At 44.2% G+C, this 16,800-nt stretch overlaps 2 protein-coding genes across 6 annotated transcripts in view; both read right to left on the reverse strand.

The window, feature by feature from the left end:
• Window positions 1–16,800, reverse strand: part of DQX1 (DEAQ-box RNA dependent ATPase 1) — a 191,790-nt gene that overhangs the window by 140,213 nt on the left and 34,777 nt on the right. For all 5 annotated transcript variants that reach the window (XM_068111320.2, XM_068111321.2, XM_068111324.2 and 2 more), the window contains exons 2-3: window positions 4,938–6,040; window positions 4,226–4,419 (exon numbers count right to left, since the gene is read on the reverse strand). In XM_068111320.2, coding sequence (XP_067967421.2) covers window positions 4,226–4,419; window positions 4,938–5,966 — 1,223 coding nt within the window. In that variant the 5' untranslated portion in view covers window positions 5,967–6,040. The remainder of the gene's footprint in view (window positions 1–4,225; window positions 4,420–4,937; window positions 6,041–16,800) is intronic.
• On the reverse strand, window positions 11,278–11,874 carry LOC144891186 (ATP-dependent DNA helicase PIF1-like). The gene has a single exon (XM_078773547.1). The coding sequence runs from the start codon at window positions 11,872–11,874 to the stop codon at window positions 11,278–11,280; it is 597 nt and encodes a 198-aa protein (XP_078629673.1).

A 16,800-nucleotide genomic window follows, 5' to 3' on the forward strand; every position in this document is an offset into this window, starting at 1 on the left:
CAACTGCAGCCCTCCAGAAAAATGTTAGCATATGCATATTGGAATGGGAGTAAGTTCTGAATTCAGTCCACTAGTTGCATCATTACTGACACCCAACTGTGCCGCTGATGCAGTCCCCACGCACATTAGGGCAGGAATTTGCAACCCACAGACTCTTCGCAAAGACCACAGCGGGATATTTAAAGTTAATGCAGCCAGGATACTCCTAGCTCTACACCCATCTGTTGGATGGCATACATATTGAGGTATTGACTTAAAGGTGAAACACCAGGGTGACATGTTATAGCTGCGTCAAGATTTGAACCCTGGCCAAACAGCTTCGAGCCTAGTGCACACCAAAGCTGGCTATCCTGCCAACGCACTATGACGTGACAATTTCAATCCAACCTAAAACGCAATGTAAATGAAAAGGTTGGAGTGCAAATGAGAATCTCTGCCACACATATCCCTGTGTTCCAGCTCTTCCAAGAGCTTTAACTTTAAAAAAACTAATTATACCACAATGCAACATAGCTAAATGAACAGCAGAAAAAATAAGGGGAAAATGCCAACAGTGGGACCGAGGTATAAAATAGAAATAGATGAAGAGGGACAAAATGGATGTGGGTAACGGCGATGGGTAGGCGAGAATGCAAGGGGTGGACAAGATGGACACAAAAGCAAAATTGGAGGAGGGATGGGAGTGGTTTAACGGGTGTCAAAAAGATAATTGTTTTGGATTGCGGATGACCTGAGATGGTGGTGAACAGCTGTCTTAAATATCTGGAGGGAAGAATGAAATTGAAGAGAATGTGGAAGTTGGTTCCACAGGCAGGAAGGAGAGGAACAAATGAGTGGAAGTGAGCAGTGACTCTTGATTTTGGGAGTTTTACTGGAAGGGGGTTGCTGGTGGACAACGTGCGCCAGGCAGATACCTGAGTGGAGGGACGGACAAAACATGGAGAGCGCAGAGAGTTCAAGACCAGAAAGGAGGCAGTAGAGGACAGAAAGACCGCTGACCTGTCTGTGATGGCAAGTGATGGGCCCATACACACAACTTCATCATGAGAGATTCCAATAACATTGAAGGCCTTGCTTTCCACTACATCCATCTGAGCAATGGATGAGGCATGGGAGCCAGCCCACAGAAGAGAGCAGTATTCCATCAAGCCACGGATGAAACGCCTTGCAGGTGGATAGAAGTACAGGTGTGCTAAGGAAGGACTTCGTATGACGCTGGATGCCCAGTCGGCAATTGGCTTTGGAGCCCACTTTTGAAATGTGGTTTGCCCAAGAAAGATTGTGGCTGTGAGACCCAGGAGTTTAAATGACTGAACTTATTTGAGAGGGTTGTTAAGAAAATAGATAGGAGGGTCTGTCAGCCAGTCCTTTCAGAGAGAGAGAGAGAGAGTGTGTGTGTGTGTGTGTGTGTGTGTGTGTGTGTGTGTGTGTGTGTGTGTGTGTGTGTGTGTGTGTGTGTGTGTGTGTGTGTGTGTGTGAGCTTTAATGTATGGATTAAAAGACATATATTCCAAGTTTTTGAACAGCTTGTGATTTTTCTCAAAGTCTAAAGAGAGGGAAAAGGCAGCAGCCTGTCTTTCTCAAGGATGAGGGATGTCACGGCAGAGGATGGAGTCATCAGCAAATAGATAAAGAGGATTTTCCAGAGAGACAGAGACATCATTGATGAAGATCAGGAATAGGATGGAGCCTAGACCACTGCCTTGAGGGGCCTTGACAGGCAGAGGTGATGAAATGATTCTGTTGAGAGCCACATGTTGGCCATGAGAGTGTGGGAAGCCAGGAACACAAGAGTGGAATTAACCTTGGATGCAATAATCAGAGAGTTTTGACAGCAACGCAGGATGTCAGACTGTATTGAAGGCTTGAGATCTAGAGAGACGGCCTGATCTCATGTCTGACATTGAGGGCCTCCATTCAGTCAGGTGTGTGGAAGCAGAATGTCCAAGGTAGAGTGACCTGGTCTGAATCCAAAATGATGATCTGAGATGAGGCTGTTGGAGAAAAGGAATGATTTTACCTCAAATGTGATGATGGATTCCATGACCTTGCTGATATTTGGAAGTGAGCTAATTGGTTTGTAGTTAAGGGGATCCGTTTTTGCACTTTTATATGTAATGCAGTGATGCTGGCTGAGGCTTTTAAGTCATGCGCTATAATGTAATGCGGATGTTGACTTTTATGGAATGTGATCCCATTTCACCAGTAATTTTTAGATATAACAAAAAAAATGACCAAAAGCATGACGCCAATCATAGGATGGGACAACGGCTTCAAAATAAGCGAGGTCAGTTCCATAAAACATTTTGGATACCATTTCACCAGTAATAGAAAGCCGAGTAGATGGGAAGTTAACGTGATCAAAGGCAACTACAGATACCATGTCTTGGTCGATGGATGAAAGGGATCTCCTTTTCGTTGGTTGGGTGGTGGGAATATTGCAGTAATTCTGGCTGTGGTTTCAATACTGGCTGTAAACCTTTAATGTTAAGGAAAGATAGACCTCAATGTACTTTATAACATCACCTGTGCAAGTGAATCTAGTAATGACATCGACATCTATATACAGGGCGAGTCAGAAGTAGTGCCCGATTTCTGTTTGTATATATATATATATATATATATATATATATATATATATATATATATATATATATATATATATATATATATATATATATATATATATCTGTCAGTTGATAGTTTGTTTGCCATTTGTATTAGTGTACAAGAAGGTATAAATAAATGAATGACATGTTTATCTAACCATTTATTCAGGGGAAAATTATTACGGAAGTGTACCAAGCTGTTTTACTTGCAACTTTCAAAGTGCCCTCCCTCGTGATCGATGCACAATTGCAGCCGAGCAGGCACAGAGTGGCACACACGCTTGCAGAGTTCGATATCGATTTCCTCAAACTTTGTAGTGATTTGAGCCTTCAATTCCTGAATGGTACGATGCTTTTCACGATAAACAAGGTCTTTCATGAGCCCCCAAAGAAAGAAATCTGGAGGTGTAAGGTCTGGGGAGTGTGCCGGCCACTCGATCGGACCGCGGCGGCCAATCCACTTTCCGGGAAAGTTTTCATCAAGCCACTGATGAACATGACATCCATAATGAGATGGATCTCCATCTTGCTGGAAATAACAGTCCTGATCTTGTACTCTGGGCCAATAATTGTCTGCAAGACAATTATTAACAACATGACATCCCAGAAAGAATCTGACAGCCGAAAAAACAGAAATCGGGTGCTACTTCTGACTCACCCTGTACATCTAACACAACCACTTGTCGTGCCACGTACCTAGACTTTGCAGCACACCCAGTTTTGGTTTTAATGCTGGTAGTGAGATTCATCTGAGTACATTTTCATCTCCATCAGAATCCAAGGATAATGAAGATAGGATACCTCCGTTCCACCAGCAGTTTGCTCCTGTATGCTGGGTATGCTGTAATCATATTCCCACTGCACCTCGTAAGTGCTTCACCTGGCTGCCTGGTTGAAACTTGAAGTCTTTGTAATAGCTTTTCCAGAAGCAAACATGCTCTACCTGGCTGCTTGGTTGAAACTTGAAGTCTTTGTAATAGCTTTTCCAGAAGCAAACATACTCTATGACTTTAACCCTAATCAGGCTGCAGAGATGGGGGCAGATTCCGCCCCTCTACCCTTCTGATTTTTTTTTTCCCACCATATTTTTGCAGAAATCTTTTTTCTTGTGCTGAGCTTTCAGGCCCTTTTCTGTTCAACTCTTGGGCACGTTTTGACAGAAATCTTTATAAAAATCGGATCTATGGTTGTCACGGAATCCACTCCTCCCCCTCAGCTTTGTGAGGCCCAAAAGAACCCTACCTGATCAGGGTTAAACATTCTAATCATCATCCTCTCGCTTTGATCATCAATCAACATGAGACGGTGATTTTGACAGACTACCGCATTTTCAAAGTAGCCTCGGAGAATGGTGAGACCGTGCTCAGCTTACTTACAGCAGATATTATCAGTAAAAGCCAATGGAACAACAAGTCGCTTACCTGTTTACTGGACAGGTATGATTGACATGCATTGTTTTTATTTTTCTTTAAAATAAATCTTCAAGTCACCATCATCACATTTTACAAACATTCGGATGTTTCTTTTGTTTTAAAATTTCCATTGCTTGCTTAGTTCTCCAGAAGGAGTTTGCATCGCTGACTCTCGGAACACAAGGATAATTAAAGGAAGCAAACCTGAGCATTGTGTCTGGGCCCGTGCAGTCATCCATGCAGACAGAAAAGGCCACCTCGTGGCCCAAATTCAAGTCCATCTCATCTGCAAGACGCATGGCGAGGAAGGATGGGGCGGCAGCATGAGGAACTGCGCACACCACGCAGCCTGCACCAAATCCTCGTGAAAGAGCGAACTCTGTGCACCACTGAGGAATCTGGGTCGATTTAAAAACAAAAACAAAAAAAACACAAAAAACAAGTTCTGCAAATTGCCGTCTTTGCCAAAACCACTTGTGTCAAAAGAAAACACAAGTTATTCGCAGGACGCTGGAATACATCCCACAAGCAGTTCCCTTTATTCAATTTTCATGCCATGCTTTGCCCATTTCATTTTAACATTCATGATTTATGAAGCGGTGAAGATCGCATAAAGAATATTACGTGGAAACCCTCGAGCCCCCAGGAATCTCAAGTTATTAATGAACACAGTGTATCAATGCAAAGGAAACGTGAAATCCCGTCATTTTAAACAGACCGAGAATGTCGTGTCAAATATCGTATCAGTTTGGCAATTAATATATGCAGTTAGAAATTATACAACAAATACCCATATGTTACATCAAATGGGTTTTCTCTGCTTAAAATAAGAAGAGAAAAGAAAAAGGTATAGAGCATGTGATTCTGCAATGATTCGACCCTCGAGGCTTCAGTTTCGATTTTCAAACCTACATACCTGTGTACTCTTTCCCACTCCAGCACTTCCAGACACCAGCACAATAGGGTTCCTTTCCAGGGCATCCCGGAAGGCATGTTGTAGATGCCAAATAGGCAGTGCGCGACGCGCCTCCAGCAGCGAGTAAAAGCGTGACGAATAAGGCAGTCCATCAAATGGGTTATGCTCGAGAGCATCAGCCCGGGGCAGCCTGTCTGAAACAGCGTCACTGCAACGCTCTGCAGGCAGTGCTTGAAACAATCCGTCGGCGGTGGGGCAAGAACAGCTGGGGTAAGCCGCTGTGCTGGTCTTTGCCATGCACTCCTTCATCTCCCTATTAAGTAAAGTCGTTCCTTCATCAGCAGAAAGTTGCCTTTGGCAAACAACATCCGACTCTCCTTTCTGACATCCAACCTCTGGCGATGCTGCATTCTTGTGACATCCTTGGTACATGTCAAACTTACTTACAGGCTGGTTGGAAGCATTTTTGTCCAAGCAAGTGTCAATAGAGTCCTGCCCTTGTGCTTCCAAAAAAGTACTCCCAACTGAACCCAAAGTCTCTGACTTCTTCACACTTTCAGAACCATCTAAGGGATTTGCTAGTTCAACTGTGGCCTCTGTCAATGTCCCTTCACCATTGTTACCAATTTCATCTCCTGAACCACACATCACGCCTTCCTGCACGCTACCGGGAGGCAGATTCTTTCCCGATTCGGCCTCTTCCAAGTTTTTGGCTGAATCTACAGATGTTGATAAAACACTAGCCTTACAAGACCAATCGGCAGGTTGTGAAAGTCCAATTGACCGATTTGTGTTGCATGGGGAATGATCGGATGATGGTACATTTGTTGTGGAGTTGTTATTCATCGAGTTATTTGACGAACTTCCATGGTTTGCAAAATCAGAATCAATTTTGCACCTGGTGATCTCCGAAGGTAAAACATTAGACAAGGAAAATGAAGGTTCATTGACATCTGGAGATGATGCACTCAACTTCAAATCTGTGGATTCTGTCATTGTGGGTAACAACCTTACAATCCTGTAATCCATCTACACCATCACAGTGTCCAAATAATCTTGGCGCAAACATTGTTTTGTTGAGACCAATTCATTCTCTGTAGCACCTGAAAAACAAGTAGGAGCAGCAATGTAGCAAAAATAATGAACCAACGAAATAAATCTTTCAACTTGATTTCAACATAATAAAGATCCTTTCAAGTCAACTCCAACGCATCTTGAAAAGGACCAAATTACAACCCATGATAAAACAATAATCTATATTATAAGCGTGAAAGGTTGTCTGTTTGTGTGTTTGTTTGTTTGTTCTGAAACAGCGTCGCCATTTCTCAACGGATCTTCACCAAATTTGGCACGAGGGTGTCCCCATGCACCACAGAATCACTAATGAACCAAAAAATTCCACCGCCCCCCACCCCCACACTCTCGGGGACCAAATTTGCCATAAGCATGAAAGGTTGTCTGTTTGTGTGTTTGTTTGTTTGTTCTCAAACAGCGTCGCCATTTCTAAACGGATCTTCACCAAATTTGGCACGAGAGTCCCCATGCACCACAGAATCACTGATGAACCAAATAATTCGACCCCCCCCCCCCCCCCAGAACCAAATTTGCCATTTCTCTACATATCTTCACCAAATTTCGCACGGGGGTCCCTATGCACCACAGAATCACTGATGAACCAAAAAATTCCACCCCCCCCCCCCCCGGGGACCAAATTTGCCATTTCTCAACGGATCTTCACCAAATTTGGCACGGGGGTCCCTATGCACCACAGAATCACTGATGAACCAAAAAATTCCACCGCCCCCCCACCCGGGACCAAATTTGCCATTTCTCAATGGATCTTCACCAAATTTGGCACAGAGGTCCCTATCCACCACAGAATCACTGATGAACCAGAAAATTCCACCACCCCCCACCCCCACCCCCCCGGGACCAAATTTGCCATTTCTCCACGGATCTTCACCAAATTTGGCACGGGGGTCCCCATGCACCACAGAATGACTGATGAACAAAAAAAACCCGACCACTTCCACCCCCCAGGGACCAAATTTGACATTTCTGCACTGCCTCCAAATCAAAGCTATTTCATCCTAGGATACTCTCTCATGGGATGTTTCAGGAGGCGATTGTTCACAGCCATTTGCAATAATGTTTACAAATACTGGTATTTTCAGTACAAAAGGTAAGATATAGTTATATTGATTTTGATGTATGTTTTTCAGTCAATACGCATATTGTTTTTCACTCAGTGGTGTCATATACTACTCAACACTAACGTATGTTTTTCAGTCCATACGGATATTGTTCTTCACTCAGTGGTGTCATATACTACTCAACACCAACGTTTCAATACATTTGTGTTTTTCTCCTTTCTTACAGACAATCACTTCTCAGTAACTTCGTAAATGAGACCTAAGAGGCAACGTTCTGCAAGTGCAGATGCACATGCAATACAAGTACAACAAAAGAAACAAAGAGAGCCCTCAACAGAGAGAGAAGCTCGACTTGCAGCCCAGCGAGCCAGACAGGCACAACTGAGATCAGCTCAAACTCTTGCTCAAACACAAGCGCGAATTGCTGCACAGCAGACCAGACAGGCACAACTGAGATCAGCTCAAACTCCTGCTCAAACACAAGCGCAAATTGCTGCACAGCAGACCAGGCAGACAGCACTCAGGGCTGCAGAAACTCCGGCCCAGACAACTTCTAGAAAAGCAGCTGATTTAGCCAGACATTCAGCAGCCAGGGCAGCAGAAACTCCGGTCCAGACAAGAGCACGACTTGATGCACACTGCACCAGGCAGACAGCAGTGAGAGCAAGCAAGTGGCAGAACAAGAGGCTTGTTGCCTTTCAATATGACTCCTCCGTCAACTATGAAGTTGATTCTATTGTTCACATAGGTGGAATGTATGTCATCTGTAAACACTGCAGAGCAAAGAAGTGGAAGGCTGAATCACCTGGAATGTGTTGTGCTGGAGGCAAAGTGCTTCTCCCACCCCTCACAGAACCACCTGAACCACTAAAGTCACTTTTAGCTGGCAGTAACAGAGACTCCCACCATTTCTTGGCAAACATACGAAAGTACAACTCCTGCTTTCAAATGACCTCATTTGGTACTACAAGCATTGTGCAGCAACAAGGATGGATGCCAACTTTTAAGGTTCAGGGACAGGTTTAATATTTGGGTGGTTCACCTTTGCCCTTACCTAATGAAGACCCAAAGTTTCTTCAAATTTATTTCCTGGGTGATGAGCAGCAGCAGGTACAGCAGCGCTGCAGAAATATTACAACTGTCAGAGAGGAAATTGTGCTGGCCCTTCAGCAGATGGTCCATGCTCATAATAATTATGTTAAGAGTTTTCGCACTACTTTGCATAATCTAACACAGCCAAACTGGAAAGTAATCATCCATGCTGACAGAACTCCAACAGGACAGCATCCACGGCACTTTAATGCTCCTACTGTTTCGGATGTGGCTGACCTCATATCTGGACAAGAATTCAATCTTCAACAGCAAGATGACAAACCGATTCGTATTTCTGAAACTAATAAGGGCTATGATGCCTTGCAGTATCCTCTCATATTCTGGAAAGGTGAGGATGGATATCACTTTGAACACCAAAGACGTGATGGGAAAAAAGTGTCTGCCAATGACTTCTATTCCTACCGAATTATGGTCAGACAAATGGACAGTCATATTTTACGATATGGTCAGCTCTTCCACCAATTCATTGTTGACATGTATGCCAAGATTGAGTCTGAGCGATTGTGCTACATCAGACACAACCAGAGGAGATTAAGAGTAGAAAGCTATGTTCACCTTTGAGATGCTGTTGCAAATGATGGTCATGCTGCCAATGTTGGACAGTTGGTTATACTGCCCTCTTCCTTCACAGGGGGTCCTCGCTACATGCATGAGTACACACAGGATGCCATGACTTATGTTCGCTACTATGGTAGACCTGATCTGTTTATCACTTTTACCTGCAATCCTACATGGCCCGAGATCACAGCAGACTTATGCTTGGTCAGACAGCCCAAGACAGGCATGATCTTCTTGCCAGAGTGTTTCGCCAGAAGGTTATTTCACTTATGAATCTCATCACAAAAGGTGCTGTTTTTGGAGATTGCAGATGTTACATGCACTCCATTGAATGGCAAAAGCATGGATTGCCACACATCCACATTTTTGTCTGGCTTAAGGATAAGATTCGTCCAGCTCAGGTAGATGATATCATCAGTGCAGAGATTCCAAATCCTACCGAGGATAAAGTATTGCACGAAGTAGTGGTGAAGCACATGCTCCATGGTCCCTGTGGTCACATCAACACTCATTCTCCTTGCATGAAAGTGGGACAATGCACAAAACGATACCCCAGACCTCTTCTTACAGACACTCAGACAGATCAGGATGGATATCCTTTGTACAGAAGAAGAAAGCCAGGTGATGGGGGCTTCACCACTACTCTCAGAGTGAAACAACAAGAAATTGTCATTGACAACCAGTGGGTGGTGCCATTCAACCCTCTCCTTTCACGCATCTTCAAATCATTTGAGGCTCTCGATCGCACCTTCCAGGATCTCAGAGGTAACGCTAAAGTCATGGGTGGAGTCACACTCTTGCTCTCTGGAGATTTCAGGCAAACTCTACCAGTCATTCCAAAGGGTACACCTGCTGATGAGGTGAGAGCATGCCTCAGGGAATCCTATATTTGGAGATGAGTGGAAAAACTCCATATTTCTACCAACATGAGAGTTGCACTTAATAGAGATGTCTCAGCAGGCCAGTTTCCAAAGGTTTTGCTTCAACTGGGCAATGGTCAGGTACCAGTAGACACAGACTGGAGATGTCACAATACCCCCAAATTGTGGAACAATCATCAACACATCTGAAGAAATGATATTAAAGGTTTATCCTAGCCTCTCACAGAATTATAAAAACCATGAGTGGCATTGTGAACGTGCCATCCTTGCTTCCAAAAATGACATTGTGCAGGATAATAATGTCACCATCATTCAACAGCTACCAGACCAATCCACATGGTACAAGTCAGTTGACACTGTAGTTGATCTTGATGATGCTGTCAACTATCCAACAGAGTTTCTGAACTCTCTTCAGCTCACTGGCGTTCCACCTCACAATCTGCAACTGAAAGTGAGAGCCCCCATTATGTTGCTACGTAATTTGGATGCACCAAAACTCTGTAACGGTACAAGACTCGCTGTCAAAACTCTTATGCCCCATGTGATCGAAGCCACCATTATGACTGGTTGTGCCAAGGGAGAGGATGTTTTTATTCCACGGATTCCCATCATCCCAACAGATATGCCATTTCAGTTCAAGCGCCTTCAGTTTCCAGTGAGACTATCATTTGCTATGACCATCAACAAGTCTCAGGGACAGTCTCTCAAGGTTGCTGGAGTTGAACTGACAAGTCCATGTTTCTCTCATGGTCAACTCTACGTTGCATGCTCACATATTGGGGCAAGCACACATCTTTTCATCAGAGCACCAAACGGCAGAACAAGAAATGTTGTCTACCCCAGAGCTCTTGCTGACTAAAACACGTGTGTTAATATTTTACCTAGGCAGCGCTGGTGGCCCAGTGGATCATGTGCTTGCTTGCCCCGCAGACAATCCGCGTTCCAATCCCAGCAGTGGCAAAAATTTGTGAAGCCACCAAATGTGGCCCGTTCTGAGATATAGTCACGAAATGGATTGAACTTAGACCTAAATCACCAACTCACTCACTCTTTTTTAAATTAAATGACAACTTACAGCAAGTTCTTATGTTACGTACATATAATTACATACAACATGAACAACATAACAACTTGCTATAAGTCAAGTCATTTACTTTCTACATCTTTGGAACCCGAGCAATGCCGGGTACCTTTGCGAGTTGTTGATAAAAGTGAATGTTAAAGAGGAGTTAATATATGCAGTATACAGTCACGTGAAAAAGTAAGTACACCCCATGTAAAGTTTTGACTTTTTCAACATATTTCAACATACAGCTATTTGATTTTCATTTCAACAATATTGAGAGATAAAGGTGATATAATATAACAAATATCATGAAACATTCACATTTTGTAGTCCATTGTATAATTTAAATAAACATAAATGCAAATTTTGCATGTGGAAAAAGTAAGTACACCCCTACATTTATCACTCGCTGAGGTACCCGGCTTCGCCCGGGTTGAATAAGAATAAGACAAATATATGATGAAAAGAACATGTATATTTTAGAGCAATATCACAGTACATTTCCTACATGAGGTTTTTTCAATTTTCAATTTCTCAAAACCTCTGGGTATACAACAATTCTGGTTTTCCTACTTGGTGCCAAGACAGAGATTGCTTGGTTTTCCAACCCTCGAGCAGCCCACGTACAGCTGGCCATGGGCAAACACTTGTTCTGTGAAGTTCAGGCCTACAACCTTCATTGATTGCCCCTGCGCCTTGTTGATGGACATAGCAAAACATAGCTTGATGGGGAACTGAATCCTCTTGAAGGAGAATGGAAGGTCAGGTGGAATAAGTGGTATCCTTGGAATGAATACTTTCTCTCCTCTGTATTGTCCTGAGAGGATGGTTGCCTCTAGGACATGCGGCATCATTTGCTGGATTGTCAATCGTGTTCCATTACACAGCTTTGGTGGATCAAGATTCCTTAGAAGCATGATTGGTGCTCCCACCTTGAGAATCAACCTGTGTGTTGGGAGTCCTTGAGGCTGAAGACTGTTGAGAAACTCAGTTGGGAAGTTTACTGCCTGATCTTCATCTGTCACTTTGTCAAGAGAATCATAATTTCTTTCATGACCGGGAAGTTGGTGGAGGAGCAAATTGTTGATCTCTTGAACAGCATTGTTCTTGGGGGCCAAAATGGCTCTTTCAGCAAGCCCTGATGAGTCCTGGAACTGGGTCTCCATATTGGGAAAGACCTTTTTGATCAAGTCATCTTTTGTTTCAACAAACTGTCCAAATGGTAGAGTTATTTGTTCTGGTGCATCTTGAGGGTATAGGCCATTGCCAACTTTCAAAAGCTGGCTTGAGAACTCCCCTGCAGTGTTGTCACCAAGAAGGTGGACTCTCATGTTGGTATTCAGGGTAGGTCTTTGCACATGTGGCCAGAGGAGATAAGAAGACTTGATACAGGCCTTGACTTGATCTGCTCTTGTGCCCCGTTGGATGACTGGGAGAGTCTGACGAAAGTCTCCAGCCAGAACAGTTGTCACACCACCCATGATTTTCTTGTTGTTGCGAATATCTTGGAGTGTTCTGTTCACTGCTTCGAATGCCTGCTTGTGGTTCATAGTAGCCTCATCCCAGATGATGATTTTTCACTGTTGAAGGATCTTGGCGTTTGCTGAATTCTTGCTAATGTTGCAGGTTGGGGTGTCTTGCTTGGTCAAATCCAAAGGCAGTTTGAAAGTTGAGTGTGCTGTCCTTTCTCCTTCAAGAAGTGAAGCTGCAATTCCACTTGAGGTCACAGCCAGAACAATTTCCGACTTTTGACGAACCTTGGCCAGGATGATATTAATGAGGAATGTTTTTCCTGTCCCGCCAGGAGCATCGAGGAAGAATATCTTGCCAGCATCATCAGCGCGGTCCGTGTCGTCGTGGTAGTGGACCGACACACACACACACACACACACACACACACACACACACACACACACACACACACACACACACACACACACACACACACACACACACACACACACACACACACACACACACACACACACACACACACACTCTCTCTCTCTCATCATCATCATCATCATCATCTGCCTCGTCTCCCGCTCATCTCTTTCTGCCTTGGTGGTCGACACCTTCTCTCTTCCTGGCTCATCTGTTGAAGTAGTCCGCGGCGGCGCTTATATCACGCGCCTTGCAAATCAACCCGCGTGTGCTTCGCTCCGCCTACCGGTGAACACGCCTCGGCCCTGACTGGTCGCGAGGGTTCACCGGCACCTCCCTTCGTGACACATTGATGGGGCCACGCCTTCGTCAGGGTATTGATCTGTTTGAACTTTTACCTGATGTTCACTTGTCAAATGCACAATTACAAATGAGGCCCGGTTTTTTAAACCATTAAAATAAAACGTAGCCTATAACCACCGGAATTTTATGCTGATTCCGAATCTGTGTCTAAAACTTTTCTCCGATGTGTAGTTCTTGAGTTATAAGCGGACATCCAGACACACACACACACACACACACACACACACACACACACACACACACACACACACACACACACACACACACACACACACACACACACACACACACACACACACACACACACCTCCTTTATTTATATTTATATATATATATATATATATATATATACATATATATATATATATATACATATATATATATATATACATATATATATATATATTGTTACGGACGCGGCTAGGATGTTGATTGGCCGAGTGGATGGCCGCCGCGCCCGAACAGTTACCCCGACTAACACGATTCCTGAACGTTGGCCAAAATCGCGCCACAGATATTCAATATGGAAACCTCTAAAGCGACCGAATGTAAAGAGGAAGAAGAAGACGTACTGAAGAATAACAGGATTTATTATTTACACACACTAAAGCAAAAGGAGCAGTCAAGGTTATATACAGGGAAAATGGAAAAAGCAGGTGACAGTGAAAATACTAGCTTAACTATACAAGCTTAACTTATTCCCTGGGACAAGACAAACAAAACAAACTCACGTACACAAGAAGGATGGAATGGCAGGAATGAATGCTGGAAGGAGGAATGGGAAGGTTCAGCTGGGGCAGATGGTTCGGGCTTGATCCCGCACGGGACGTCGGGCTGGACCTCGACGGCCACCGATGCCACCGCAATCTGGTTCCCGCGGGGTAACGGGTCGAAGCGGCCTGGTGGAGTCAACTGCTGGTGGAGCCAAAACTACTGGTGGGGCGCAACTCTTTCGTTGCACTTCTTGTTTCGCACTTCTGTCAAGGCTTCCCCGCGCTTCTGTTTCGCACTTCTGTCAAAGGCTTCCCCGCGCTTCTCTCGCACTTCTCCGAACTCATCTGCTGCCTCAATCGTCTGCTCGTGCCGCTGTGGGGACGTCGCGTGCTTTGCCAGGACTCGTCTGAGGTGGGGGCGTCTTCTGCGGGTTATATATGCCACGCCCCTGAACCTTCGCGAACCTCCTCGATGTTTCTCTCCACACCCTCTCCAAGTCCAACCCCTTGTTCTTGGTTGGTTGAGTGGGGCTGGCTCACTCCTCCCCTCTATGACGAGGTGGGGACACGCCTTTCTTCCCCGACCCAAGCACATGTTCAATGGCGGCAATTGCAGCAAACCGCCCAATTCAGTCGACATTTTACAACTATTCACTACACAACAATTTTTAAAAAACAACATTCTCATATCCACAACAATATATATATGTATACACACACAACCGGTCAAAAGTTTTAGAACACCTCAATTTTTCCAGTTTTTATTGAAATTTACGCAGTTTATTTGTTCTCTGCTTAATTTCAGAGTACATTGAGACATTAAACAATTGGAGATAAAAAATAAATGATAGAATCATTTTGTTTAACAAAATTTAATTTAAAATTTTGACTCGGCAAAGTAGCCACCTTTTGCAGACATAACCGCCGAACACACTCGTGGCATTCTTTCAACAATGGAAATCAAATATTGTTCGGGAAGTTCTTCCCAACACTGTTGCAGAAGTTCTCACAAACGTGTTGCACTTGTAGGTTGCTTTGCTTTCACCCTTCTGTCCAGTTCATTCCCAACCAGCTCGATGGAGTTAAGTCTGGAGAGTGTGCTGGCCATTCCTTGATTTGAAGCCTACCGTCTTGTTCTTTTCCTCGAAGGTAGTTTTGACATAGCCTGGAGGTGTGTTTTGGGTCATTATCTTGCTGTAGGATGAACCCCTGACCATCTAGGCGTATACCAGCGGGTAATGCATGGCGCTGCAAAATGCTGTGGTATCCCTTTAGGTTCAGGGTGCCAGTCACTCTGTGCAAGTCGCCAACTCTGGATCCAGGAAAAGAGCCACAGACCATCATGCTTCCTCCTCCATGTTTGACAGTTGGTGTCACACACTGAGGAACCATCCTTTCGCCCACTCGACGGCGTACAAAACCCCTGCGTGATGAACCAAAGATTTCGAATTTTGATTCATCGGTCCATAAGACCTTCTTCCAGTCTTCAGTAGTCCACTGGCAGTGCTTCATGGCCCAGGCAAGCCTCTTGTTCTTATTTTCCCATCTTAGCAATGGCTTTCTTACTGCCACTAGACCTGTCAAACCTGCAGCTCGAAGTCTTCTCTTCACAGGTGAAACTGAGACTTGCTTACTTCGACCAGTGTTAAGCTGTGCTTGAAGCTGTTGTCCTGTGAGCCGCCCATCACGCAAGCTGTTGACTCTCAGAAACTTGGCGTCCGATTCTGTTGTGGCTTTGGGTCTGCCAGACCTCTTCCTGTCAGAGTTTCCTCCTGTTTCCAATATACTACTTCCGGCAGTGCAATATTGTCCAAATAATGCTTCAGAGGGTGTAATAACAGTCTGTTCCAACACTGCTTTTATAGACAGGGGGTTTGTAATTAAGTACTCAGCAGAGGTTGGGACACCTGTCGGAATTGTTTGCATCAACTTTCAAGGCTTAATTTACTCACATTGCTGCAGAACAGCTGTAAGTTGTTAACCCATTACTTGTTCCTTGAAGGAGGCCTTTTTTTACAATCAATATACAGTCACGTGAAAAAGTAAGTACACCCCATGTAAAGTTTTGACTTTTTCAACATATTTCAACATACAGCTCTTTGATCATATTTTCAACAATATTGATAGATAACGGTGATATAATATAACAAATATCATGAAACTTACATTTTGTCATCCATTGTATAATTTAAATGAACATAAATGCAAATTTCAGATGTGGAAAAAGTAAGTACACCCTTGGCTCTAATAGGTGGTATTGCCCCCTTTGGCAGAAACAACCTCAAGTAGGCATTTCTTATAACTGTCTACCAGTCTCTGACATCGACTGGGAGAAACTTTTGCCCACTCCTCCATGCAGAATTCTTTCAGCTGTGCGATGTTTGAGGGGTTTCTTGCATGCACCGATCGTTTAAAATCCCCCCACAACATCTCGGTGATTTAGATCCGGGCTTTGACTTGGCCATTCCAGAACCCTCCATTTCTTTCTTTTCAGCCATTCCTTGGTGGATTTACTGGTATGTTTAGGGTCATTGTCATGTTGCAAGGTCCACCTTTGGTTGAGCTACAACTTTCCGACAGATGGCCTCACATTATCCTCAAGCACCCTCTGGTACAATGAAGAATTCATAGGGGATTCTGTGATGGTGAGCTGCCCAGGCCCTGATGCAGCAAAGCTGTCCCAAACCATAATATTTCCACCACCATGCTTTACAGTTGGTATCTGGTTCTTGTGGTCAAATGCTGTCTTTGGTTTTTGCCAAACATGTCTTCTGGTACTGTGGCCAAATAGCTCTACCTTTGACTCTGTCCAGAGCACATTGGTCCAGAAGTGCTGGTCTTTGCCTAGGTGTTCATTGGCAAACTTTAGTCTTGCCCTGATGTTCTTTCTGGACAGCAACGGTTTCCTCCTGGCACACCTCCCATGTAGATCAAATTTGTGCAGCCTCTTTCTAATGGTAGACTCGTGCACTTTGACATCAACAGTGGCAAGAGCTACCTGGAGGTCCCGTGATGACATTCTGGGGTTCTTAGATACTTCTTTCAGCATCTTGCGGTCTGCTCTCGGGCTGAACTTGCTGGGGCGGCCTGGCCTGAACAAGTTGGCAGTTGTTTGGAATCTTCTCCACTTGT

Source organism: Myxine glutinosa, chromosome 3, assembly GCF_964187855.1.
Source record: "Myxine glutinosa chromosome 3, kmMyxGlut1.1, whole genome shotgun sequence".
Lineage (NCBI taxonomy): Eukaryota > Metazoa > Chordata > Myxini > Myxiniformes > Myxinidae > Myxine > Myxine glutinosa.